The 26,027-nt window shown below is 46.9% G+C and overlaps 1 protein-coding gene across 9 annotated transcripts in view; it reads left to right on the forward strand.

Moving 5' to 3' along the window:
* The window catches only part of STARD8 (StAR related lipid transfer domain containing 8), a 44,149-nt gene that overhangs the window by 9,184 nt on the left and 8,938 nt on the right, over nucleotides 1-26,027 (forward strand). For 3 of the 9 annotated variants that reach the window (XM_047844732.1, XM_047844734.1, XM_047844740.1), the window contains exons 2-5: nucleotides 13,392-13,634; nucleotides 21,515-21,586; nucleotides 24,026-24,107; nucleotides 25,077-25,140. In XM_047844732.1, coding sequence (XP_047700688.1) covers nucleotides 13,392-13,634; nucleotides 21,515-21,586; nucleotides 24,026-24,107; nucleotides 25,077-25,140 — 461 coding nt within the window. Of the gene's footprint in view, nucleotides 1-10,185; nucleotides 10,236-13,391; nucleotides 13,635-21,090; nucleotides 21,219-21,514; nucleotides 21,587-24,025; nucleotides 24,108-25,076; nucleotides 25,141-26,027 lie in introns of those variants that run through there. The other 6 variants (XM_047844733.1, XM_047844736.1, XM_047844741.1 and 3 more) reach the window with 6 other exon arrangements.

Here is a 26,027-nt window from a genome sequence, read left to right on the forward strand (position 1 = left end):
CCTGGGGGGCTGTTATCAGATAAAATAGAGATAAGAGATCTCAAATCTGTTTTCAGATAAAATAGAGATAAGAGATCTCAAAAATGCAAGGGCTCTAGGATAAGAAGTGTGAACTCCCCTATCCTGCAACCCTAAACAAAGTAGTTGGGCACAGGGCTGGGCACACAGTTGCTGGTGTCAAGTGTTTATTAAGGCTTTTCTCACCTGTGACTTGAAATTTTGGTTTGTGTGTATATGAGGAGTGAGGACCAGTCCTTGAATCAGTCTGTCACAAGTCTGAAATGCTGTGTTTGTGTGTTGAGTCTCCTCTTTTCCAGCCTTCCACCTTGGGAACTCACATGTACACAATTGTCCCTGTGGACAATTGCTGTCCCTGTTTACCCCAACTCTCAGGGACTGTAGAACTGGATGTTAAGTTCCTCAGACCCTCAGGGGTCCAGGCAGGTATGGGGCAAAACACAGGGGACTGAGAGCTGGATGTGTGAAGTTTACATTTTTTTTAGTGTTTATGTATTTATTTTTTTGAGAGAGAGACAGAGTGTAAGTGGGGGAGGGCAGAGAGAGAGGGAGACACAGAATCCAAACCAGGCTCCAGGCTCTGAGCTGTCAGCACAGAGCTAGATGCGGGGCTCAAACTCACCAACCATGAAATCATGACCTGAGCTGAAGTCAGACGCTCAACTGACTGAGCCACCCAGGTGCTCCTGAATATATGAGGTTTAAATGAGGTTTAAACAAGCTCTGCTGTTCCATTCGTGGCCTGTCAGACTCTTGGGTTCTCCCCACTCTTTGCACTTCACTGGATTAAGTGAGGGGATCCATGGCTAAGTGCTTTGTAAACTACCAAGTGCTATACAAATTATTAGTCATTAAGTTCAGTCTTGGCTTGGTCTTGTAGAGGACAAAGAATGTAACCTTCACCTTCAGGGAATTACCATCTAGTTTGGGGGTTACTGGCATAAATAATGAGTATGTCATACTAAGTCTTTACTTCAGTGAGAACTTTTTAAAAGACTATTACAAAGACTTTCAAACATATATAAAAGTAGAGATGATTAGTGTAATGAGGCCCCATGTACTCATCACTCAACTGCAACAGCCATTAGCCCATCACCAATCTTGCCTATTAACACTTCCACCTCCTTACCTTCTTTCTTGTTATTTTGAAACAAATCCAAAGCATCTTATCAATTTATATGTAAGTAGTCTAGTATATATCTCTAAAAGATAAGGATTCATAAAAAATAGCCACTGTACCATTAGCACATCTAAAACAGCCCCTTAATATCGTCAAATATCCTGACAGTGTTCATATTTCCAATTGTTGAGGGGACTGTTTTGCCCTGGCGGGCCTGACTAGGGAGCCATTGGTTTTGACTGAGGGGAAGGTGGCTGACGAGGCAAGGCAGTGACATTTGAGCTGAACCTTTGAAGAGAGGCCCAGGGAAAGTCAATTAGGGAGCCCTAGCTCCTCATTTTATAGCACTTGGCCACAGTCTCTGGGGCTGCAGCTACAGAGGCTGACTTGTGGAATCTTCTTGTGGAAACTTTGTGCCTTGCTTCTCTAGCAGTAAATGGGATAAACTCTCCCACTTGCTTCCCCAGTTCCAGGGCCACCCAGGAACTTGAGGTCAGCAGGCCTGGGAGAATTCCTGGGAGGCTTCTTTCCTCCTGGCCCCTCCCCTCTCCCCTGAGGCCACTTTGGAGCAAAACAGGATACATTCAGGATGAGCGTCTTTCCCAGCTTGTCATCTAATCACCAAGGCCCAGCTTGGAGCTTCCTCTCTCATTCATGATAAAAACCCTCACTGTCTCCTTTTTCCCTCCACCCCAGTAAGGGTGTGCTGACTTCCTCCACATCCGGACCAGCCCTCCTCCACCCCATGTGGAGCTGAGGGACAGCTTCCCTCATCCAGGTCTCTCTTCCTAATGCCCCAGAGCAGGCTGTGAAAGGGACAGAAAGACCCTATGAGTGCTCTCCCTGGCTGCAGCCTCCTGCTCTTGGGCTGTCCTTGGGAAAGGAGTGGCTCCTTTCCAACAAGCCTGGGGTCCTGCCACTGCTTGGTTAATGATTGAGCCACATAATAACCACCTTGAAAAGTCACCTCTGGGGATGGCCATTAACTAACTCCCTGTCCACCCCAGGCCTTGAGGGGATCCCATCTTAACCCTCACTTCCCCCAAGAGGACATTAACAAACATTCCTTCACAGGAACTTCCAGGGCCAATTAAACATCTGCCCCTCTGTTTTCGTTTGGGCAAACAGAAGCTGTTATTCACATTGCTGAAGGACACACATTCATTTGGGTGGTACTGAGAGAGTCAGGGAGTTGAGTTGATAGGGATTCAGATGGGCAGTTGGGGTAAGGGGGATTTTTAGGCATCAGAGTCAGAAGGGGCTGGGGATGTTTCCAGGAGCACCTGAGCCCCTAATGTCAATTTGAAAGAGCGAGAAATGTCCACCCAAAGGATCTTCCCCGTTAGTGGGGCTATGTGCATGTGTTTCTTTTGAGTATAGCTGTGGGTCCCCGCGCACAAGGCAAGGACATGAACTGTCAGCCACGCTGCTGCTGTAAGGCTGAGGCCTCCATAGTGGAGGAGGAGACCTTCCTTCAAGAGCCTGTATCTTGACAAGCAATGGGAATTGGGAAGGCTCAGGCCAGGTCCAGTTTGGAAAGCTCTGGACCACAAGCAGTTTTCTGCAGTTTCAGTGAGAAGAAAAGGAACCGACATTTAGTGAACCATGTAAGCCTACTATAGAGTCAGGAAACCTGGCTTCTGGTTGTGCCTCTCTGTAGCTACCTCTACATGAGTGACTTTAGAGAAGACATTGCTTTCTCTGTGCCTCAGTTTCCACATCTTTAGAATCATCAGGGCAAGTGGCGTGGACTCAATGGTCTCTCAGGGTCCATTCCACCTGTAAAATTATGCATGCCCAGTCAAAACCTTTTGCTTATCCACAAGGCAAAAGTCAGTTGGCTTTAAATTCTTCCAGGCCTGGTCACTAAATATTCCCAGTTGGCTGGTCACTTTGGGCTGACCAGGCCTTGAACTGCCAGAGCTTGGGTTTTCCTTGAGCATGGGCTTTTGTACAGTTTGCTCTCGAGCCCCCTCCCCATGTTTGTGTCTGTTCCAAGTGGTTACCCTCTGACCCATTCTGCCACAAGTTAATGAATGACCTGCTCTCCCTGGGTAGTGCCAACCTAAGGTGTTCCTGGGATCCCGGGTCTCTATGGCAAGTGGCCAAGGGCTTAGCCGGCCCCAGTCACTTTTATGCTTTCTCCCATAATACCCCAGAGGTAGGAAGCAGACAGAGCTCAGGGGACAAGGGCCTTTAGAGGTCCACCTCTCCTTATGAACCTAGATCTTCCCGCCAAGTATTTGTGCAGCTCTTGTTCCCCCATTTTCAGTACATGGGAGCACAATGTTTAAAGCAGTTGCTTTCATTCATGGACTATCCAAAAGTGTTTGCTTATGTTGGATTGAACTCTGTATCTCTGTGGCTTCTATAATGCTGGATCCCAGCTCTGCCCCCTGGGACCACCTAGCCACTGTCCTCTCTGACTTTCAGGGGTCTGAGGTTGGAATCCAAGTCCTCCTGCATCTTCTCTAGGACAAACAGCCTCAGTTCCTCCAAGTACTCCTCCAGGTACTTGGGGCAAGTCCCCTTCCCAGCCTCGTTACTGCCTTCTGCACATGCTACTATTTGTGGCCCTGGGAATGGAAAATGGCCACTCTCCTCTTTCTATTTCTAGCCTGAACTTTTCTATAAGATTTCTCTATCATCTTTTTCTGGTGACTAACAGGTGAATCCCCAGAGTCCTGGGTCTGAGCACTTCATACAGCTCTCTGATTTGTTTGTTGGTCAGGTCCAGCCAGTTCTCATGACTGGGGAGCCATTGGAGGCTAGAGCTTTCTTCTTGTTGTCCTCGTAGCAGAGGGAAAGCCTAGTGAGAGGAGGTACTTACCTCTGACCAGTTGACTGCAGTGTACTCTGTGGGGGCTGCCAGTGTATCCTGTTTTCCTGCCACTTGCTTTCTTCCCTTGAGCTGGTGGAGGTGGGGGGAAGGGGATATTTTAAGGAGCACTGAACCCGGAAATGAGTATGAGCCATGCCCACAGTAGGGCCTAGAAAGGTGAATCGGACAGGGAGAAATACCAACTCAGCCATTCCTCTTCTGCAATTGATGATTATGACAACAACAATTCTTCCCATTTCTTTCCATTTCCAAGGCACTTTCACTTCTGTGATTCCATTCTGTTCTTAGAGCAGCCCAGTAAGATAAGCAGTGTGATCCTTGTTGATATGTGCCTGTGGCCCAGAAAGGGGAAGGGCATGGTCTCCAAGGAGAGAGGATTTAGAACCCAGGTCTCCTCATATTCAGCCGTCCCTGTTTCCCCTAAACCACACCCGGCAGCCAAGGCATCTGGGGCTGACTCAACAGCTTCCTCACCACAGAGGAACCTCTGCCCAGGCTGCAACTCTGTTCCCATGGTAGAGGGAACAATCTCCAGGGGAGGTGGCCAAGGATTTCCTGTCCTTTATCTGGGCTGGCCAAAGGCTGGCCTGTCTGAGGTGTGAGACATGCACTTGCAGCCAGCTTTTCTGCTCCAGGCTGAGGTCAAGTCAGGCTGGGGCTAGGAGCATGGAGCTTGGGAAGAGCTTGGCCCCAGACATCTGGCCTGAGCAGCCCCTACCTGAGCAGGGCTTTCTAAATCGGAACAACATTTGTAGAGGGGCTTGTGGGAAAGGGGCCAGACTGGAGATGAAGCAAAACTCATGCTGATTTGTATACATGGAGCTTGAGGAAGGAAAGTGTCATGGTGGGGAGCAGGGGCTCTGGTATAAACAGCACTGGGTGACTTTGGGCAAATTACTTAACCTCTGTGAGCCTCCATTTTGTCAGCTATGAAATGGAGATATGTACCTACCTCATGGGGTTGCTGAGTATTAAATCCCATAATACAAAAAGAAATCTCACTATTATTGTTTAGTAGTACTTTGTGCCACCTCGTCACTTTGCTGTTTTTTTTTTATCGTTTATTTATTTTTGAGACAGGGAGAGACAGAGCATGAACAGGGGAGGGGCAGAGAGAGAGGGAGACACAGAATCTGAAACAGGCTGCAGGGTCTGAGCGGTCAGCACAGAGCCCGACGCGAGGCTTGAACTCACAGACAGTGAGATCATGACCTGAGCCGAAGTCAGATGCTTAACCGACTAAGCCACCCAGGCGCCCCAACTTTGCTGTTTTTCAATGACCTGGGGAAGTGCGGTGCTCAAACATGCTGCCCCCTAGGCATTACGTCTGGATTTTTCTGTCACTTCAGATTCCACCTTCCCCAGAAAAGCATTCCTTGGCCATACCCACCTATAGGGATCCCTCCCTTAGAAGGGGGTGTAGCTCAGTGGTAGAGCGCACGCTTAGGGATCCCTCCCTCTGGCCTCCTTTAGTGGCATTTGTGGCACTGCAACAGGTTTTAGTAACCCTGATACAACCAATAATAATAGTAAATTCTTCTGAGGTCTTGGCACATTTGACCTTATTTAGCTCTCAGGATAATTCTGTAAGGTAGGTCCTGCTATCATCATCCCCACTTTACGTATGAAGAAACAGAGGCAAGAAGAGGTTAAATGAAGAAGTTACTCAAGGTCCCGTAGCTAGGGAATGATGGAGCTGAGATCAGGATCCAAGCAGGCTGACTCTACCACTCACACCCTTAGCGACAGTGCCATGCTTCTTCTCCGTTTCCCAGGTGCCTGGCCAGGAGGTGAGAGCTGAGACTTGGGCCTTCCTTCTGCCCCTGACAGCTTATTGTACCCACCAGTGATCAGTCACTCCTGGGCAGACAGTCCCTAGGTCCTTGCCTGCCCCCTCCCCACCAAGGTGGACAGATGGAGAGGAGAGAAAATCAAAGGGCTGGGTATTGATGCTCTATAGCAGAGCTGCACAGTTGGGGGAGGGTGTGCAGGAGAAGGTTGGGGAGGTGGTTCTGAGAGCAGTAGGTCTGCCTGATTAGCACCTTCCAGCACTGGGGGAACATTAAATTTTTTTAATGTTTATTTATTTTTGAGAGAGGGAGAGAGATAGAGTGTGAGCAAGGGAAAAGCAGAGAGAGAGGGAGACACAATCCGAAGCAGGCTCCAGGCTCTGAGCTGTCAGCTCAGCACCCGACGTAGGGCATGAACTTACAGACCGCGAGATCATGACCTGAGCTGAAGTCAGATGCTCAACCGACTGAGCCACCCAGGCGCCCCAGGACAAAAGAGACATTATAATGAGCCCTCTTGACAACCAGATTTCATTATTTAGAAGGTGTGGGTGGTTGGGGCACCTGGGTGGCTCAGTTGGTTGGGTGTCTGACTCTGGCTCAGGTCATGATCTCATGGTTCATGGGTTTCAGCCATGCATCAGGCTCTGTGCTGGCAGTTGGGAGCCTGGGGCCTGCTTCTGATTCTGTGTCTCCCTCTCTCTGTGCCCCTCCCCTGTTCATGCTCTACCTCTCTCTCTCAAAAATAAACATTAGAAAAAATATTTTTAGAAGGTGTGGGTAGTTAGAGGCAAGCAGGAGCCTGGCTGGATTAACTTTTTGACCCCCTCCAGCTGGTGTGGCCCATGCTGGTATTGGGAATGTGGAGGGGTAAGCTTTTGCCCAGAAGTTCTAGCCGCCCCCCACAGTGTTCCTACCTCAGGGCCCTTGGGTGCTACAGACTTCCATCCCCCAGGCTGTAACTGTTGCTGTCAGCTCCATTGCTTTTGAGCTTATTCTATGCTATCTTACCACCCAACCAGCTCCAGGGAATGCTTCAAAGGACAGCCCATCTTAGTTTCTGCCTCCTTGGGAAGTATGGGCCTGGTAGCAGCTCTGGCCAGGTACTCCAGGAGAGTTTGGCTTTTGTTCGGTTTTAGACCTTGGTGCCTAGCATAGTGGTTAGCACCAACTAACTATTCAGGTAATACTGATTGAATAAGTGCACAGCCAAGTAGGAGTGAATTTGGAGGGGAGAGCCTAGGGAGACTGACATGGGAACAGATTAATAGGATGGCTATGGTCATCTAGGCAGGCTCCTGGCCCCCATCTGTAGTACAATAGAAGCCAGTTGACCTATTGTAGCCTCAGATCCCCCATTTGTGCAGTAAGCCTGCTTTGGACAGGGCTGTCATGGGGACCAAATGAGATGTGGGATGGTCAAATGTCTTCTCTGCTGATGGGAAGTTACTTCAGGCCAAGGGTTCATACTACAAAAATCCTAGTATATGTTTTTTGTATCTATGACCAACATGATTTCTCCTGTTTAATGAAGAATAAACAAGTCCACTTGGTGGACTTGGAGGACTCTGTAACTAGACTGCCTGGATTTGCATCTTGACACACCACTTCCTAGCTGCTGACTTTGGGCAAGTCACTAGCTATCTCTGGGCCTCAGTTTTCTCAATCTGTCAAGTAGAAATATAGCACTTACCCCACAGGGGTGTTGTGAAGATTCATTGATATAAACCATATAAAAAGTACCTAGGCCTGGAACATAATGATGACTCTGTACCATTTGGCTGTTGTTATTATTATCTCATTTTATACTTGCAGAAACCTCATGTTGTCAGTGCTATAATCATATCCCTATTTTACAGATGAGAACACTGAAGCACAAGGAAGTTAAGTCTTGCCCAATGTGATCTGTGTAAAGTCCTTAGCTCAGGACCTGGCACATAGTAGGTGCTCAGTAAATATTAGTGTTTCATATTAATTATTATTAATAATTACATTCACTATTGTAAATATTGTTATCAATAATGAACACAACCACAATTAAGAAGTATCAGAGTCAAGACTAAAAGCCACATTCTCAGATTGCTAGCCTGTTAGTCTTCCCTCTGTAACCCAAAACCTCTATGTTTCTAGACTTTACAAAGCTGTTAGGCCACCATTGTGGATTCTCCTTCCCTTCACCCCATATGACCTAAATATGCGTGTTGTCACCCCCTGCCCACAAAGCCAAGGCCCCTGCCTTCTCCTTTATGTTCAGAATCACAGCTCTCCCTTTGGCTTCAGGTCTCCAGGAAGGCCTGTGTCCCCTGGCTTCCAGAGGGAGAACAAACCCCTCTTGAAGAGGCTACTTCTCTTAGGCCCATTTTTTCTTCCTATAAGAGACAATTTTCTCTGGATCTTAGGGTGGGGCCAGGCTCCTTCAAGGCATTTCCTGCCCAGGAGTTTATATTTGGCCCCAGCAAAAGGAAAAGGAAGTAGGCAAGGGGGGTGGGGTTGGGATGTAGAAGTGGTGGCACAAGGTCAAAATGGGTGCATGCCAAGACTTTGCAGGCCAAGAGAGGAAGCAGGAGATGGCGCATGTCCCTTCTTAAGTGGGCTTGGATGCCTTCATAGGAGCTTGGGATGGAAGAGCTGAGTATTCCTTGAGGTCAGAATGCCTTCACCCTCACATAGAGGTTATTTTCCATTTTTATACCTCTGGGCCTTGGTTCCTGTTCCTGTGGCTTCTGCACTGGAGCAAGGTGTTCTGCTAGTCATCTATTTGGCTGAGTTGCAGGTGTGTCCTCAGTTCTGTGTCTCTGCTATAGTGATGCCAGAGGAATGGGTGGAGTCATAGGTTCGCACACTGTTTAGTTGGAAAGCAGGACTTCCTGTCTGGATGTTGCCTGAACATTCTGTAGCTCTGATTACACTGCAGTGGAGATACTGAGACCAATAAGACCCAGTTGAACTCCAGTTGAATGGGGGAGATAGTCTCATGTACTGCTGAGAAGGTAATGGAAATGTGTAGAAAGTCATTTAATTTAAATGAGCCATTGGGTGGTAGGGGGTTAGTGAGAGGTCAGGGAAGGAAGATTTCATAGGATGCATCCATCCTGATGCATAATAGGAATTTTCAGCTTCAAGTCAGGCTGGGTCTAGAGTGTAGAAGGCCTCAAGTGCTAGGTGGAAGACAGTCTGGTGTCTACCCTGGGCTGTGGGCAGTGGGAAGCCTGCTAGGTTGCAGAGTAGGAGAGTGGCCAGGTCAAAGCTTGGCTCTTGTAAGAAGAAGCTGGCAGGACAACCTGTTGAAAGGAGGGACTAGAGCCTGGGAACTTGGAGGGCTTAAGTAATCTAGACATGAGAACCTAGAGCACGGTTGGGCGTGGGAAACCGTGACCACCTGATGGAAAAGTTTATAGAACTTGGTGACTAAATACATGAGCCAAGAAAGGACAGAATAGGATGACTAGTGTTTCAAACCTGGGTGTTTGGTGCCTTTGGAGGTAGAAAATCTGGAGAGAAAGCCAGGTTGGGAGGGGAAGATGAGTTTGGTCTTGGTCTTCACCGAAGACCCTCACTGGAGTCTCCCAGAAGAGAATGTGCAGGAGGAGGAAAGCTCCCTATACTGAACCAGACACTGCTAATCACACACACCCTTGCTCTGGGTCTAGATTTGGTGAGTGGCTATTAGAAGATGAGGAAACTGTAGCCCAGAGAGTGTTGGTGGCTTGCCCAAGGTCACCCAACAAGTTCCTAGTACAGTTGGGGCTAGAATGTAGATCTTCTGGCCTTAAATCCAATAATCTTTCCACCCATACCATAATGGAGAGCAGTTTCCACTGGTCTAACATCTGCCCCAGACCAGTTAGGCTGGCATCTCTTGCCTCCAGGCTGGGAACTGGAGGTGATGGAGTAGTACATGACTTATTAAAACACATGTCTTTCCTTGTCACCATGACCTTGTCAGAGCACTTGGGGACTGGGTTGGGGGCAGGATCCCCTGGAGGCAAGAAAGCTAATGGAGTGACTGCAACAAAGCAGGTGACAGCTTTGACCTTCACTGTCACAGAGAAGCCCTGGGCTAAGCAAGAATGTCAGCTGCCTGCTTTAACCCTGCTGTATCAAGTGCCAGTTCAGGAGACCACAGACTGGACCCAAATTTTCAAGCAGCCCCAGCAGGCCAGAGGTCTGATTTAGCCACAAGGCCCTCGTGAGCCTCCCTTGCTTAAAGCTGCATACCAGATCTCTGGCTACAGCTTCTATGGGAAGAGGTGTATGGTTGGGGGTTTCATGCATGACTTCCATATTTATAAAAACTTCAAACTAGAACTGCCACCTGTCTGTGGCTGACCCAGCTCTGCCTATGAAGGATTAACAGGGTCCACAGACCAGGGACGCCACTGAATCATGTATCCATTATTTGCCTCATCCCTCAGGATATCCCCAAGGAAGGATGGGAATACCTGGAAGTGCTAGAGGATCCCAGGTAAGGTGGAGCTGACCCTCATAGTTTCACATTTCAGGTCTGGGGTCAACCGTTCTTTTGTTGTGGGGACTGTCCTGTGTGGTGTAGCATGTTTAGCGGCATTCCTGGCCTCTACTCAGTAGATGCTAATAACATCCCTCCCCAGTTGTGATGGCCAAAAATGTTTCTAGATATTTCCATAGGTCCCCTGGGGCATAACATTGTCTCTGGTTGAGAATCCCTGAGGCCTAATGGCTTTGGTGTGGACATGGAGTGTTAAGGAGAAAGGGGTATTAGAATGGAGAGCCACACATGTGAGCTTGCCACTAGCCAGCAAGATTCAGTGGCTTCACTAATGTTGCCACCCAGTCCCATGGTATTGTCCCTTCCTGGGCTGTGTGCCTTGGTGGTGCCTCAGTTCTGACAGGGAGACTCCAAAAGTGTTGCATGTGTGGGCGCAGGAGCTTGGCATCCAGCTGTAGATCTGGCTGAGATTGAGGCTGGCATCCAAACAGGTGTAGTAGGGGCCCCGAGTTCTGCCTGTGACCTAACAAGCCAGAGGCCAGCCAGTGACTAGCACAGCCAAACTAGTTGCTTGAAATCCAACAGCCCTTACCATGGCACCCCTCCTGTGAGGTTTAGAATGTGGGATGAGAGCTATTTTGGTCTTGTCTCTTTTCCTCCATTTGTGTCCCTCCCCTGTAAGAATCTAGTAAGAATTGTAATTACAGCTAAGAGCAGTAGTAGCAGGGAGACAACGAGTGTACCCAGTCTCCTAGTGGACAGAGTATTTCAGACTCCCCTGAATCTCCCTTCCAAGGTCAGGAAGGGGGAAATCTTGGCAGTCTTCAAATTCATGATAGCTGTTATTATGAGCCCTTGTGAAGGCTCCCTTCCCACTGTCCCTCAGGGAGAGAGGGGGCATAGCCAGACAGTCACCTGTTGCAGCATTTGTGAAAATTTGAATGAAGATCCACTTCTGAGGGATCCAAGGATCAAGACTGGGTGGGCATACTTCTTGTGGCCTGGGCTCCTTAGATGTATCCTTATGAGAGGGTGAAAAGAGCTGGTAATAGCTGCCTGGGGCCAAGTGAGATCCGAGCCATCTGCCACAAAGCCAACATCTCTTCCTTAAGGAGGATCCCTCTCTAGTAATGGAGATGGGCAAAGAAAAAGGGCCTTGCATCAACCAAGAGAAACAATCTGAGAAGCCTTTTGCCAGGACCTAGCAGCAGGGCCTGGAGTGGTAGGGGGCCCCTCTGCCTACCTTGAATACCAGCTTGATCTCACAAAGTCCACACAGTGGCATCCCAGATCTTTCTCCACTCCTTCACAATGGTGGCTTTTCCTCCTGTGCTCACTAAAGGTGAGAAAGACCATGATGATGCCAGACCTTATTTTGGAGACACTCCTCCTACGGTGAGGGCCGTGAAGGAGATGCCTTTCCAAATAGGAAACAAAGTAAGGTAAAGGAAATCAACACAATTGCTGGTCCTCTGTTTGAATAAATTACCTTCACATATACCCATAGGTATGCCCTCCCCTGTCTTACCATAAGCTCATTGCTTTCTTGCTCCTTCACTCTGGCTGAGAGAACATGGACCAGTGATTAGAATGGGCCTGAGTCTGGCCTCTGGCTAGAATCTTTCCAGAGACCTATGCTGTGGCTTTTTAGCTGGCCATGTTTGTTTAAGGCCTACACTTTATATTGCCTACACTTTAGAATCATCTGGAAAGCTCTCAAAAACAAATGAAAACTAACCACCCCTGTTCCCAGAGATTCTAATTTAATTTGGTCATGATGGGGGCCCAGGCACTGGAATTTTTAAAAGATCCCAGATTATAATGTGCAGTCCGAGTTGAGAGAGTACTGCTTCAGCAGGACAAGGATCCTTTGATGTGGGGCCTCTGTGACATCCACCCATTGCTTATCCTGGGCCCTGAGTCTTACCTGGTACCTATGTCTGAGCTGGCTTTTGGGTTGGGGAAGCACAGGCAGAAGTGGGGTTCAAGTGGCTCTCTCACGGCCCAGAGTGACCACAATGCGAAAGTCCCCCAAGTGTGGCATGAAGAGGGTCAGGTTGGTGATATCGGCTGGGTGCAGCCTGACCTCCCTCAGCTTAGTTGCCAGTTGCCTTTTCTTTTTCTCCTAGCTCATTCTTACTGTTTTAAAACTAGGACACAATCTGAACTGAGCCTTAGAGACTGAATTTGTGAATACTAAGTTCAAGTAGTCTTATTTTAAGTTTTTATTTAAATTCCAGTTAGTTAACATATAGTGTAATATTAGTTTCAGGAGAGAGAGGCCAAGTTCAAGTAGCCTTAACAAAAGTAGCACTAATGATAGCTTTCATATAGTCACTTTCAAAACCAGGAAAAAGCTGACCAAATCCACACAATAGCTGTGGAAGTAAGCAGGAAAGTTGTTAGTCCTTGCTGTATAGATCAAAATCCAAAGCTTATGGAATGAAGCAAGTTGCCTAAAATGACTTAGGCAGCAGGTAGGGGAGCCAGCTTGATTGTAAAAAGCTCTTTCTTCAACTCAGTTATCATCTTTGAACATTATTGCATTTCCTCAGTGGGGATGTTGCTGCCCCTTTCCTGAGCGCATAAACTCTACTCTTGTTCATATAGCATTTCTCAAGAAGAAAAGCCCTGCTTTTCTCCTCATTCCATCCTTCTCTGAATAGAAAAAAAAAAAACGCTGTGCTAAGAGGATCCCTGGTGCATGGCCTATATTAGTAGGTGCACATCCTGTCATTGGCGTCTGAAGTCATCCATTGCTGCTCAGCAATGTTTCTTTGACACTCCCTCCAGGAGACTCGTGGGTATGGCCTTGAGGCCCGATTTGATGTTGGAGCTTTCGAGTATGCCCTTTTCCCAAACTTTTATGGCTCAGATCAGCTGGGACCCTCCCCAGGGAAAGAGTCTGGGCTTAAATCTCAGTGGAAACCTGGGGTGCCTGGGTGGCTCAGTTGGTTAAGCGTCCAATTTCGGCTCAGGTCATTATCTCACAGTTCCTGAGCTTGAGCCCTGGATCGGGCTCTGTGCTGACATCTCAGGCTGCTTCGGATTTTGTGTCTCCTTCTCTCTCTGCCCCTCGCCTGATCATGCTCTGTCTCTGTCTCTGTCTCTCAAAAATAAAGAAACATTAAAAAAAATTTTTTTTAATCTCAGTGAAATCGAGCTTGTGCCAGATGAGTGACATCCCTGACCTGTCCCAGCATATCAACCTAGCCTTGACCAGAGCATGGCCTGCAGAATATAGTGAAACTGCTGAAATCTGCACATCTGGACATAGAAACAGGACTAGGGGTCACAGACATTCCCACATCACTCGCCTCAGCCTGCCTGGTGTAACTCTCCCCACGAGGCATGTAAGGCAGTCCTCAGTCCAGGACACCTGGGCCCCAACCTCAGGTGAGTGGACTCTACTGGGGGTAAGTGGTCACTCCTGGCCCCAGCCTCTACAGGCTGGGATGTGTGGGAGGGATGAAAGCAAAGCACTTTAGCTCAGCCCTTAATCACCAAGACATATATCTTTGCTCCATTTGGGAGGGAGCCTCAGGGCCTCCCAGCCCTCCATGAGGTGGTATATTGTTAGGAGCCAGTGTCCCTGACATCCTGTTGGGTAATAACCCATTACATTCTCCAGATTCCTGCCAGGGAGTACTTTCTGGGGATTCATCCCATAACCCTGCTTCAAACTACTTGGATCCTCTGTCTTTTGGAGCTATTGTGGCCTCTTTGAAACTTCTGTCTCCTAACTAACGTCACTTCCTGGAGCCATTTGGCTGCAATTTTGACAGTGATGTGGATGCAGCCACTTTCTTTTTGTTTTGTTTTGTTTTGTTTTTATTTTTTTAATATCAAATTTATTGTTAAATTGGTTTCCATACAACACTCAGTGCTCATCCCCAAAAGGTGCCCTCCTCAGTACCCATCACCCACCCTCCCCTCCCTCCCACCTCCCCATCTACCCTCAGTTTGTTCTCAGTTTTTAAGAGTCTCTTATGCTTTGGCTCTCTCCCTCTCTAACCTTTTTTTTTCTTTCCTTCCCCTCCCCCCTGGACTTCTGTTAAGTTTCTCAGGATCCACATAAGAGTGAAAACATATGGTATCTGTCTTTCTCTGTATGACTTATTCACTTAGCATCACACTCTCCAGTTCCATCCATGTTGCTACAAAAGGCCAGATTTCATTCTTTCTCATTGCCATGTAGTATTCCATTGCATATACAAACCACAATTTCTTTATCCATTCATAAGTTGATGGACATTTAGGCTCTTTCCATAACTTGGCTATTGCTGAGAGTGCTGCTATAAACATTGGGGTACAAGTGTCCCTATGCATCAGTACTCCTGTATCCCTTGGGTAAATTCCTAGCAGTGCTATTGCTGGGTCATAGGGTAGATCTATTTTTAATTTTTTGAGGAACCTCCACACTGTTTTCCAGAGTGGCTGCACCAGTTTGCATTCCCACCAACAGTGCAAGAGGGTTCCTGTTTATCCACATCCTCACCAGCATCTATAGGCTCCTGATTTGTTCATTTTAGCCACTCTGGCGTGAGGTGATATCTGAGTGTGGTTTTGATTTGTATTTCCCTGATGAGGAGCGACGTTGAGCATCTTTTCATGTGTCTGTTGGCCATGTGGATGTCATCTTTAGAGAAGTGTCTATTCATGTTTTCTGCCCATTTCTTCACCGGATTATTTGTTTTCCGGGTGTGGAGTTTGGTGAGCTCTTTATAGATTTTGGATACTAGCCCTTTGTCCAATATGTCATTTGCAAATATCTTTTCCCATTCCGTTGGTTGCCTTCTAGTTTTGTTGATTGTTTCCTTTGCTGTGCAGAAGCTTTTTATCTCCATGAGGTCCCAATTGTTCATTTTTGCTTTTAATTCCCTTGCCTTTGGAGATGTGTCAAGTAAGAGATTGATACAGCTGAGGTCAGAGAGGTTTTTGCCTGCTTTCTCCTCTAGGGTTTTGATGGTTTCCTGTCTCACATTCAGGTCCTTTATCCATTTTGAGTTTGTTTTTGTGAATGGTGTAAGAAAGTGGTCTAGTTTCATCCTTCTGCATGTTGCTGTCCAGTTCTCCCAGCACCATTTGTTAAAGAGACTGTCTTTTTTCCATTGGATATTCTTTCCTGCTTTGTCAAAGATTAGTTGGCCATACTTTTGTGAGTCTAGTTCTGGGGTTTCTATTCTATTCCATTGGTCTATGTGTCTGTTTTTGTGCCAATTCCATGCTGTCTTGATGATTACAGCTTTGTAGTAGAGGCTAAAGTCTGGGATTGTGATGCCTCCTGCTTTGGTCTTCTTCAAAATTACTTTGGCTATTCGGGGCCTTTTGTGGTTCCATAAAAATTTTAGGATTGCTTGTTCTAGCTTTGAGAAGAATGCTATTGCAATCTTGATTGGGATTGCATTGAATTTGTAGATAACTTTGGGTAGTATTGACATTTTAACAATATTTATTCTTCCAATCCATGAGCATGGAATGTTTTTCCATTTCTTTATATCTTCTTCAATTTCCTTCCTAAGCTTTCTATAGTTTTCAGTATACAGATCTTTTACATCTTTGGTTAGGTTTATCGTAGGTATTTTATGATTCTTGGTGCAATTGTGAATGGGATCAGTTTCTTTGTCTTTCTGTTGCTTCATTATTAGTGTATAAGAAGGCAACTGATTTCTGTACATTGATTTTGTACCCTGCGACTTTGCTAAATTCATGTATCAGTTCTAGCAGACTTTTGGTGGAGTCTATTGGATTTTCCATGTATAATATCATGTCATCTGCAAAGAGTGAAAGCTTGAAATCATCTTTGCCAATTTTGATGCCTTTGATTTCCTTTTGTTGTGTGATTGCTGATGCTAGAACTTCCAACACTATGTGAAACAACAGCGGTGAGAGTGGACATCCCTGTCATGTTCCTGATCTCAGGGAAAAAGCTCTCAGTTTTTCCCCATTGAGGATGATATTAGCTGTGGGCTTTTCATAAATGGCTTTTATGATGTTTAAGTAAGTTCCTTCTATCCCAACTTTCTTGAGGGTTTTTGTTAAGAAAGGATACTGATTTTGTCAAATGCTTTCTCTGCATCGATTGACAGGATCATATGGTTCTTTTCTTTTATTAATGTGATGTATCACATTGATTGATTTGCGAATGTCGAACCAACCCTGCAGCCCACGAATGAATCCCACTTGATCATGGTGAATAATTCTTTTTATATGCTGTTGAATTCAATTTGCTAGTATCTTATTGAGAATTTTTGCATCCATATTCATCAGGGATATTGGCCTGTAGTTCTCTTTTTTTACTGGGTCTCTGTCTGGTTTAGGAATCAAAGTAATGCTGGCTTCATAGAATGAGTCTGGAAGTTTTCCCTCCCTTTCTATTTTTTGGAATAGCTTGAGAAGGATAGGTATTATTTCTGCTTTAAATGTCTGGTAGAATTTCCCTGGGAAGCCATCTGGTCCTGGACTCTTATTTGTTGGGAGATTTTTGATAACTCATTCAATTTCTTTGCTGGTTATGGGTCTGTTCAAGCTTTCTATTTCTTCCTGTTTGAGTTTTGGGAGTGTGTGGGTGTTTAGGAATTTGTCCATTTCTTCCAGGTTGTCCAGATTGTTGGCATATAATTTTTCATAGTATTCCCTGATAATTGCTTGTATTTCTGAGGGATTGGTTGTAATAATTCCATTTTCATTCATGATCTTATGTATTTGGGCCATCTCTCTTTTCTTCTTGAGAAGCCTGGCTAGAGGTTTATCAATTTTGTATATTTTTTCAAAAAACCCACTCTTGGTTTCGTTGATCTGCTCTACAGTTTTTTTAGATTCTATATGTTTTATTTCTGCTCTGATCTGTATTATTTCTCTTCTACTGCTGGGTTTGGGGTGCCTTTGCTGTTCTGCTTCTATTTCCTTTAGGTGTGCTGTTAGATTTTATATTTGGGATTTTTCTTGTTTCTTGAGATAGGCCTGGATGGCAATGTATTTTCCTCTCAGGACTGCCTTCGCTGGGATGCAGCCACTTTCTAGACCCAGAAGGGAATGCTAGCTGGGCCTCCTTCTCCTGTTTGTCGTTCTTTCTTGGAACCCTTCAGTTAGTTGGGAGTACTTGTACTATGTGTCAGGGTATTTTTCCACTCTCCAGTATTTTATTTAATGCTCTCAGTAGCTATTACAGGTAGACACAATTCCATCCATTTTACAGTGGGTGAAACTGAGTCTTACAGAGGTTAAACAACTTGCCAAGGTCTGAGAGCTAGTGACTGACAGCACTAGGATTTCAACTCAAGCTTGTTACTCCACTACATCAGGAGGTCAAAAAAAAGTTTGGGGACCTGGAGTTTGTTCCTTTGAGTCTAAGCCCTTTGTTTACCTGGCCTCTGAGGGCAAGTGGCATAATGAAATGGGAAAGAGAGAGCTGTAAAGGAAATTAAAAGGTCAGGGTCTCACATGAAAAGACATTTCTCCAAAGAAGACATACAGATGGCCAACAGATGCATGAAAATATGCTCATCATCACTTACTATCAGGGAAATACAAATCAAAACTATAATGAGACATCACCTCACACTGGTCAGAATGGCTAAAATCAACAATATCAGAAACAACAGGTGTTGGTGAGGATGTGGAGAAAGAAGGACCCTCGTGCAGTGTTGGAATGCAGCCACTGGTGCAGCCACTCTGGAAAACAGTATGAAGTTTCCTCAAAAAGTTAAAAATAGAACTACCCCATGATCCAGCAAATGCACTACTATTTACCCAAAGAATACAAAAACACTAATTCAAAGGAATATGTGCACCCCTCTGTTTATGGCAGCATTGTTTATAATAGCCAAGTTATGGAAGTAGCCCATGTCCATCAATTGATGAATGGGTAAAGATGTGGTGTGTGTGTGTGTGTGTGTGTGTGTGTGTGTATAGTGTACACACACACACACAATGGAATATTAGTGATCAAAAAGAATGAAATCTTACCATTTGCAATGACATGGATGGAGCTGGAGAGCATTATGCTAAACAAAATAAGTCAGATAACAACAAATACCATATGATTTCACTCATATGTGGAAGTTAGGAAACAACAAAGGAGCAAAGAGAAAGAGAGAGAAAGTGCAAGAGAGCATGCACACAAGAAATAGACTCTTAAAATACAGAGAACAAACTGATGGTTACCAGAGGGGAGTTGGTCAGGGGATGGGTGAAATAAGTGGTGGGGATTAAGGAGTGTACTTGTGATGAGCACCAGGTGATGTATGGAATTGTTGACTCATCATATTGTCCACCTGAACATAAAATAACACTGTATGTTAAGTAACTGGAATTAAAACAAAAACTTAAAAAAAATTAAAGATTAGGATCATAGTCTCAGCTGTGACATGTAACTCTGTGGGAATTGGGAAAGTTCCTTGGGACTCAATATGCCCCATACTATAGCTTTTTAAAAGTGCTGACATGGAAAGCCCCACCAGAGACCAATTAAATCAGCCTCTGAGGATGGGATCCCAGGGAATTGGTCTTTTTAAAGCTTCCTAGCTGATTTTAACGTGCATCCCAGGGTGAAAATCCTTCAGCTAGGGATATAGGCCAGTGCTTCTCAAACTTTAATGTGCATGCAAATAAACTCAGGATGTAGTTAAATATAGATTCTGATTCAGTAGGTCTGGAATTCTGCATTTCTAACAAGCTCCCTGGTGATGCTGATGCTGCTGGTCCAGAGATCACAGTTAAAGTAGTAGCGGGCTAGAGAGCTCTAGGTAAAAGCAAAAGAACTTGGTGCCCACTCAGGTGCACTGGTTTCCTTCCCACCAACCCTGGCTAGGGCCAATGCCTAGCGTTAGAGGAGCAGGCGGCTCACCACTCTCCTGTGAGCTCTGCCTCTGTGGCTCTGGTAGATGGTGCAGATGTGTAAGATGCGGGACTTTCTTACTACACTCTCTCAACTTCTTCAGGCTTAAGAAGGACCTCAGGACTAATGGGCAGGCAGGTGCCTCTCTCCTTCCCTTTCCTCTTTGTTCTGCCTGTAGCCATAAATGGCTAAGGGCTGCAGTGGACTTCAAGGGTGTGTTCTTGGCATGCAGGCCTAACCCTGGGGATTAGCTTTCCTACCTGGGGTGGCCATAGCAGACTCATGGCCCTTTAAGGGTCACTATTTCTTTCTGTGCCTGTTCCTGCCTTTCTAGGAACTATCAGGTCCTTTCTTTGGTACCTTCTCTTCATCCTAATAATGGGAAAGCAGAGCTGGCTGCTAGGAGGGGCTCTGAGGATGGAGAAGGGCCTTCTCCTGGGGGTGTGGTAGGATCAGGAGACAGGGAGGTGGTAGTGGCAGCTAGCTAAGCTGTTTTAGCAGCAAAACCAGGTACCTCAGATGCTTCCTGGGCTGGTGTGAGGTCCCTTCCAACAGCTCTTACCACAGTTCCCCCACACCACCAATTGCCTAGAGACCTGTATCCTCTGCTAGGCCTGCATTGCCCCCTGTCAGAGGGTCTGAGGTACTGTTAGCTAAGCTCTGTGGGAACAAACACTTTCCAGAACCTCTCTGAAGTCCGGATGATTCCTAGATCTTTATCATAGGTTAGAAAGTTGCAGTAACAAGAAACATGGGCACATACACACACCATTCAAGTGCTGCACAGACTAAGGGGGCCTATAGGGGGTGTGTGTACAGGTGCACCATCTCATACCAATCTTCACGGATCACGGACATGAGCAAACTTGGCTACTGCTATGTGCTGAGGCAGATGCTAGGGTGGCACTGACCTGATGCACTCACTCTGGGAAATGCCCAGATGTTCATCTCCGCCCCACTCCTGTTTGCCCCAAAAGCCTTCAGGAGCTCCAGGGGCTCCAGAACCTTCTCTTCTCCCCCCTCAAATCCTCATCAGTTTGTGGCCCTTGAGAAGCCTATTGTTTTTTCTCATCAACTTCGATCTTCCTGTATTCTTCCCTCTGTTATCTACCTACCCGCATCCTCTGAAATGTTGTTTTGTCTTTTAACTTCTCAGTCTCAGCTGCCAGGATCTCATCCTGGATTTTCCTGTAGAAGAGCACTGGAAATAAAGAGCTCTTCCTGTCTCGGAAAAATCCCACCAGTCTCCTTGGAGTTGCCTGGTCACAGGCGCTAAGGAAATCAAGGAGATGTTGGGAGTATGACTCTGTGGCCAGAGTAGCTCTGCTGAGCCACCAGCCTACCCCACCCTCCAACCCCACAGTGCCTTGTCCTATAGTCCCAGCCCCACTGCTCCCTGGAAGTGCTTGGGGTAGGAAACAGATGGCTGCCTGGGTAGTCCCAGGGCAATGCTGCTGGCACTCAGCCTATCCTTGCCAGGAGGGCCTCCTTTACTCCAGCTGCATGTCTTCACTGAGGCTGGCAGAGGTGCTGGGCACTCCCAGAGCAGAGGTGGGAGGCTAACCCAGCCAATGCCCTCCAAGATTCCCACAGGTACCACTGTGTCATCATGACAGTCAGCACTGGATTATGCCACATAGATCTAGCCACAAGGGAGAGCTGGAGCAGTCTTGGGAGGTTCCCTGGGAAGGGAGGGCTGTAAATCCATGAGTGATGGGGAAGAGTAAGCACTGGGGAAGCTGCCATGTCAGAAAGGTAGGGGCCCTGAGTGGGAGGGAGACTGAGCTTTAACTCTGGCCCCAGCACTGCTACCTTGGTCAGCGGTGAGACTGTGGATGACTTCTTCCTTTCTGAGCCTGTCTGGAGATCTATAAAATGTAGATAGTAAAACCTCTTTCACAGCTTATTGTGTGTGTTAAGTGAGATTTTGTTATCAAAGTGCTAGGGAATGTGAGGTATGATGGTGGGAAAAAGAATGATAATCGTTGAACATTTTGTATCCCTAGCTGGACTAGGATGGTCTACCCAGGGTCATGGAAGGGGATGTCTCCCTGAAGACGGGGAAGGTGAAGACACAGCTATGGCTTCCTCCCCCAGCAGTACTCCTTGACTTCAGACTTTCCTGAGAGTTGCTCCTGCTGGTGGGTTCTGTTCTTGGGCAGGGGCAGGAGAGCGAGAGGGGTATTGAGACAAGCAGGGGAATGAGGCTCAAGAATGGCCTCGCAGGACATACAGAGGGTAGGGTATGGAGAACAGGGTAAACTCTTGCTGGCTGTGATATGAAACAAATAATCCAGCTCCCTCCATGCTTTTCTTGCCATTTCCAGATCATGGGAACTAGAGGTGCTTGTCTGCTGGAAATGAGGCAGCATACACCCAGGATGGCTCAGTGCCAACACCCACCTAGACCCATTTCTCTCCTTCTGTTCCGTTTTAGAAGTTGAGGCCAAAAGAGCATGCAAGTGGCTCCGAGCAACAGGATTCCCTCAATATGCTCAGCTTTTTGAAGGTAAGGATACTCAGCTGCTCCCCCTCCTCTACCCCAAAACTTGCCATATCCCTCTGTTTTTCATCTGTAAAATGGTGCCAATCAGATCCTTTCGCCAACCACACAGGTAGTTGTGGACCTTGGCCCTCCTCCTATAGTTACATCGTCATGTCTACTGGGTCACTTTGATTGGCTCTCATAAGCTCTGGTGTCACCCATGTCTTGACCAGGGCCCCTGCACTGTACCAGTTCTGAGGATGCCACTGGCATAGATGCAATGTGGAGGGTGCATCCTGGTGTCCCCGACCTCATCTCCACTTCCCCATGGCCTCATTTCTCTGTTTCCTTCATTTTTCTGTTTTTCTTTAGTGTTGTCTATACTTTCTATTTCTGCTTTCCTTCTTCTTCTCACATTCCCCACTGTACTCTGCCTTCAACCCCACCTTGCCAATAAAACAATCCTTGTCCAGGTCACCATTGACCTCCATGTGATCAAGTTCACTAGTCACTTCCCAGTCCTTAATCTCTCAATAGCATTCAGTGCCGCTGGCCACTCACTTCGGCTTCTAGAACACTCACCTGTCTTTGCTGTCTCTCTAGATGCTGCTCTTAGTCTTCTTATAGAGGACTCTGCTTTCTGTAACTGATATCTAAATGTTGGAGTGTCCCAAAGCTCAGTCTTGGTCCCTCTTCCCTCTCAACATTTCTTTCCCAGGAGATCTTTCTCCAAGTACCATCTATATTCTGGTGACTCTCAAATATTTCTGTCAGACCTCATTCCCAAGCTCAAGATTCATCTTTTCAGCCAGCAGTTAAGTATCTCCTTGGATGTCTGACAGACATCTCAAATGTAGCAGGTCTAAATTCCAACTCCTGAGAGCACCGCTGTCCACTCAAGCCCTGCATCCAGGAATCACCCTTGATTCCTCTTTTCTTTCATCTTCTATATCTAATCCTTCAGCAAGTCCCTCCTCCCTCCACGGTATGTCTCGGATCAGTCTAGATCCTGCCATCTTTACTGCGGCATCCTGTGTGACCTGCCACCACTGCTCACCTGCCAAAGTGCACCAGCCTCCTTCCTTTGCTACCTCCTCTATTCCTTTTGAGAAAAAATTTTGTTTGTTTGTTTAGAGACAGAGAGAGCAAGAGCAAGGGAGGGGAAGAGAGAGAATCCTAAGCAGGCTCTGCACTGTCGGCACAGAGCCCAACATGGGGCTTTAACACATGAACTGTGAAATCATGACCTGAGACGAAACCAAGAGTTGGCAGCTTAACCTACTGAGCCACTCAGGCGTCCCCTTTCTCTTCTCTGCAATGCACACCAGCCAGAAGGACCTTGTGAGCCTTGGGACTCACTTTGTCACTTCTGTGCTCTGTCACTCCTCTGATGGTTTCCCAGCACACTCAGAATGAGGCAAGCTTACATGTTTTATTATGACTGACAAGACTACATCACTCAACTGCTGTTTACTCCTCTTCCCTTTGCTCACTACATTCCAGGCTCCTTTCTTGCTCACTTGCTCACCATGTTTTTTCCTCACTCAACACCTTAATGTTGGTCCTGCCTGGAGCCGTCTTCCCAGGCTCTTGGCATAGCCAGCCTCCTCTTGTTCTTCAGGATTCAGTTCAGAGGTCACCACCTCAGAAAGGCCTCTTTTGACCACCTCTCTATGAGTAGCCCCCACCTCTCCAGCCTCTCTTTACCCCATCACCCTGTCTAATGTCTTTCATGGCATTCAGAACTGTATTATCTTGTTTCACACATTGCTTATTGTCTGTTGTCCCCATTAGAGTGTAAACTCTGTGAAGGCAAGGATCATTTTTATCTCGTTCGCTGTTGTAGCCCTAGCATCTGTCACCAAGTAGATGCATGATTAATATTAGTTAAATGAATAAATGGGCTTGCTTTACCAGTAAGACAGAGAGAGGTATGGGATTTCCTGGATGCTCTGTCCTCTTACTGCACCATCCTCTCTCTCCTCTCCTTCTTAAATCCCAAGGAGTGGGCTCCCCTGCTTTGAGCAGTAGGAGGAAATGAGGTGGGGTTTAGCTGCACACTGTCCTTTCTGTCCTCACTCTCTTCCTGATCCCCCCAGTTCATCTTGGGGCAGGGAGGAGTTTCCTTGTCTTAGTACCCAGGATTCAAAGAGGACTGGGCGAGCCCAGCTTGGCTCCTGGCAGCCACCCAAGGCCTCAGGCTTGCCATCTCCCATGGACTTGTATTATTGCTGGGTCCTCTTATCCAGCTCAACCCTCCTTTCCTTCAACCCTGAACTTGTCCCCAATGGTCAGCCTGAGTTCCCTGGGCCCCTTCTTTACTCCAGGCTTGCTCCTTTTGCTCAGCTTTTGCTTTCCTGCCTCCTCCCTTCCCTGCCCCCCCCTTTGCAACTCAAGGGCTATTGGCACTGAGTTTCTGACCATACCACTCTCAACTCATCTTGGCTTTTCTCTGCTGTACAGAAGGTCTGTTTCCCCTGGATATTGGCTCTGTGAAGAAGGACCACGGTTTTCTGGACGAGGACTCTTTGGGGGCCCTGTGCAGGTAGGGAGCACCAAGAGCCAGGCCTGGGAGGTCAGGGCCTTGCTTGGAGCTTCTTCATGGAAAGAAACAATCCCTGTCCCCTCTAACAGAGGAGGAGCCCAACCTGTAACAAAGCTCATCTGGTACAGTCACACTGCTCACTCTGTCTTCTGTGTCTGTGACACCTCACCACCCAGGCACTCTAGCTGGAAAGTCAAAATCTGGTGTTGACTCTTTTCTCCCTTCAGTTAGATTCCTGAGACATTCTTCTGATTTTCCCCTTCTCTGCTTACACTGGTTTGGGCCTTGTTTGAGGCCAAACCATGGCTTTTTGGATCCATTACAGTATCCAACTCACTGGCCTTCCTGCCATGTCCCTCCGCGCCTTGATCCAGCCTCTTTACAGCCACTAGATTCAGTTTCCAAGCAGAAACTCCTCTGCTTAGAGTGTGTAACTGCCTGCAGAGAAAAGTGAAACTTTTTTAGCATGAGGCACCTTTGCAGTATGGCTTTGACCGACCTTATCAGCCTCAGTCTCCTCTGTCACACCAGTACTGGTCAGTTTACTCTTTCCCTCTCTACCTTGTCACAGCCTCTTGTGGAAGCCCAGGATAAGAGTCCCTGTTTTTTTTTCCCTCCAGAAACCCATTTCTGACCACCAGGAAACCTTCTCTGACTGCCCACCCCATCTTCATGGAAGTTCCTTGCCCTACTCTCTGTGTGCCTGCTGTGTCTTCTGTCTAAGTTCCTGAACCTGTGCTGTCTCTCTAGTGGTTTATTCCACATATGTAAGCTTCCAGAGGACAGAAGCCATAATTTTCCTAGCATTGTGTCTGGCACTGAAACCTTCATGAGCACTGGATCTTGGGAGAGGTTTTGATATCTTGAGCATGTAAAGTAGTGGATGGCATCATGGGACTGTTTCAATAGGTTATGCCCTGAAAACTTGGGTTGGGACCCTTGGGTGAACACTGCTTCATTTCCTTATAGAAAGCTGATGACCTTGAACAATTGTGCCTCGATGAAACTGGAAGTTAATTTTCAATGCAAGCAGGTGAGTCATGGCAAGGGTGGGGTCTGGGGTCTTGTGGCACCGTGGGGAACCCAGGATATACATAGACCACTTGCAAAACTAGATCCAGTGTCCTGGGTGTCTGGGATGTAAAGAGCAGTGCCTTGCCCCAACCTGAGAGTGAGCCTGATGGGTTTTGGCAAGCCTGGTCTAGAGTTTAGAGTGTGAAAATAAGTACCATGGCCACACCCACCCCCCTCAGCACACCTCTCCACACTGAGTTTGCTAATAACTTGACCTAGTGATTGCCCTTCCTCAGGGAAATCTATCTGCCTCCACTACTTGCTTTGTGATGGTGAGAATTCCTTCACTAGACAGCAGAGACAGAATAATGTGGTGGAAAAATCATGGCCTATATGATCTTAGAAGTCAAGATCCCCAACTGTGTCCACAGGAGGTCTTACACCCCTGAGCCTCGTTTTTCCCATCTCTAAACTCAAGAGGCCTTTCTGACTCTGCCAATGTGGGATTGCAAAAACCGAGAGGACTCTTAGTCCACATGTAGCCCTGGAATGCTGGCCTGATGACCTCATCTTTCCATGGGGTCAGGCTTTGTTAGTTTCCTCTGGAGCTTTCTCCACCAGAGGTCTGGAGCCAGGAGGGTCAGCTAAGCAGCCAGAGCCCTGGCCTGGGAAGCAGGAAACCCCTGGGGCCTGATCCCACCTCTGCCACTGACTACTCAGTGGCCTTGAGCAAGCCTCTTCCCCTCTCTGGGCCTTGATTTCCCCATATTGCAAAATAGAAAATTAGAAAATCTAAAATCTCCTTTTAGTTCTGGAATTCTGTGATTCCAATCTAAGACTATAGCCTAGAGACTTGGGAGGCTGCTGAGGACAGGTCAAGACACCTGGATTCTAACCCTGGCTCTG

This window comes from Prionailurus viverrinus, chromosome X (assembly GCF_022837055.1).
Source record: "Prionailurus viverrinus isolate Anna chromosome X, UM_Priviv_1.0, whole genome shotgun sequence".
Classification (NCBI taxonomy): Eukaryota; Metazoa; Chordata; class Mammalia; order Carnivora; family Felidae; genus Prionailurus; species Prionailurus viverrinus.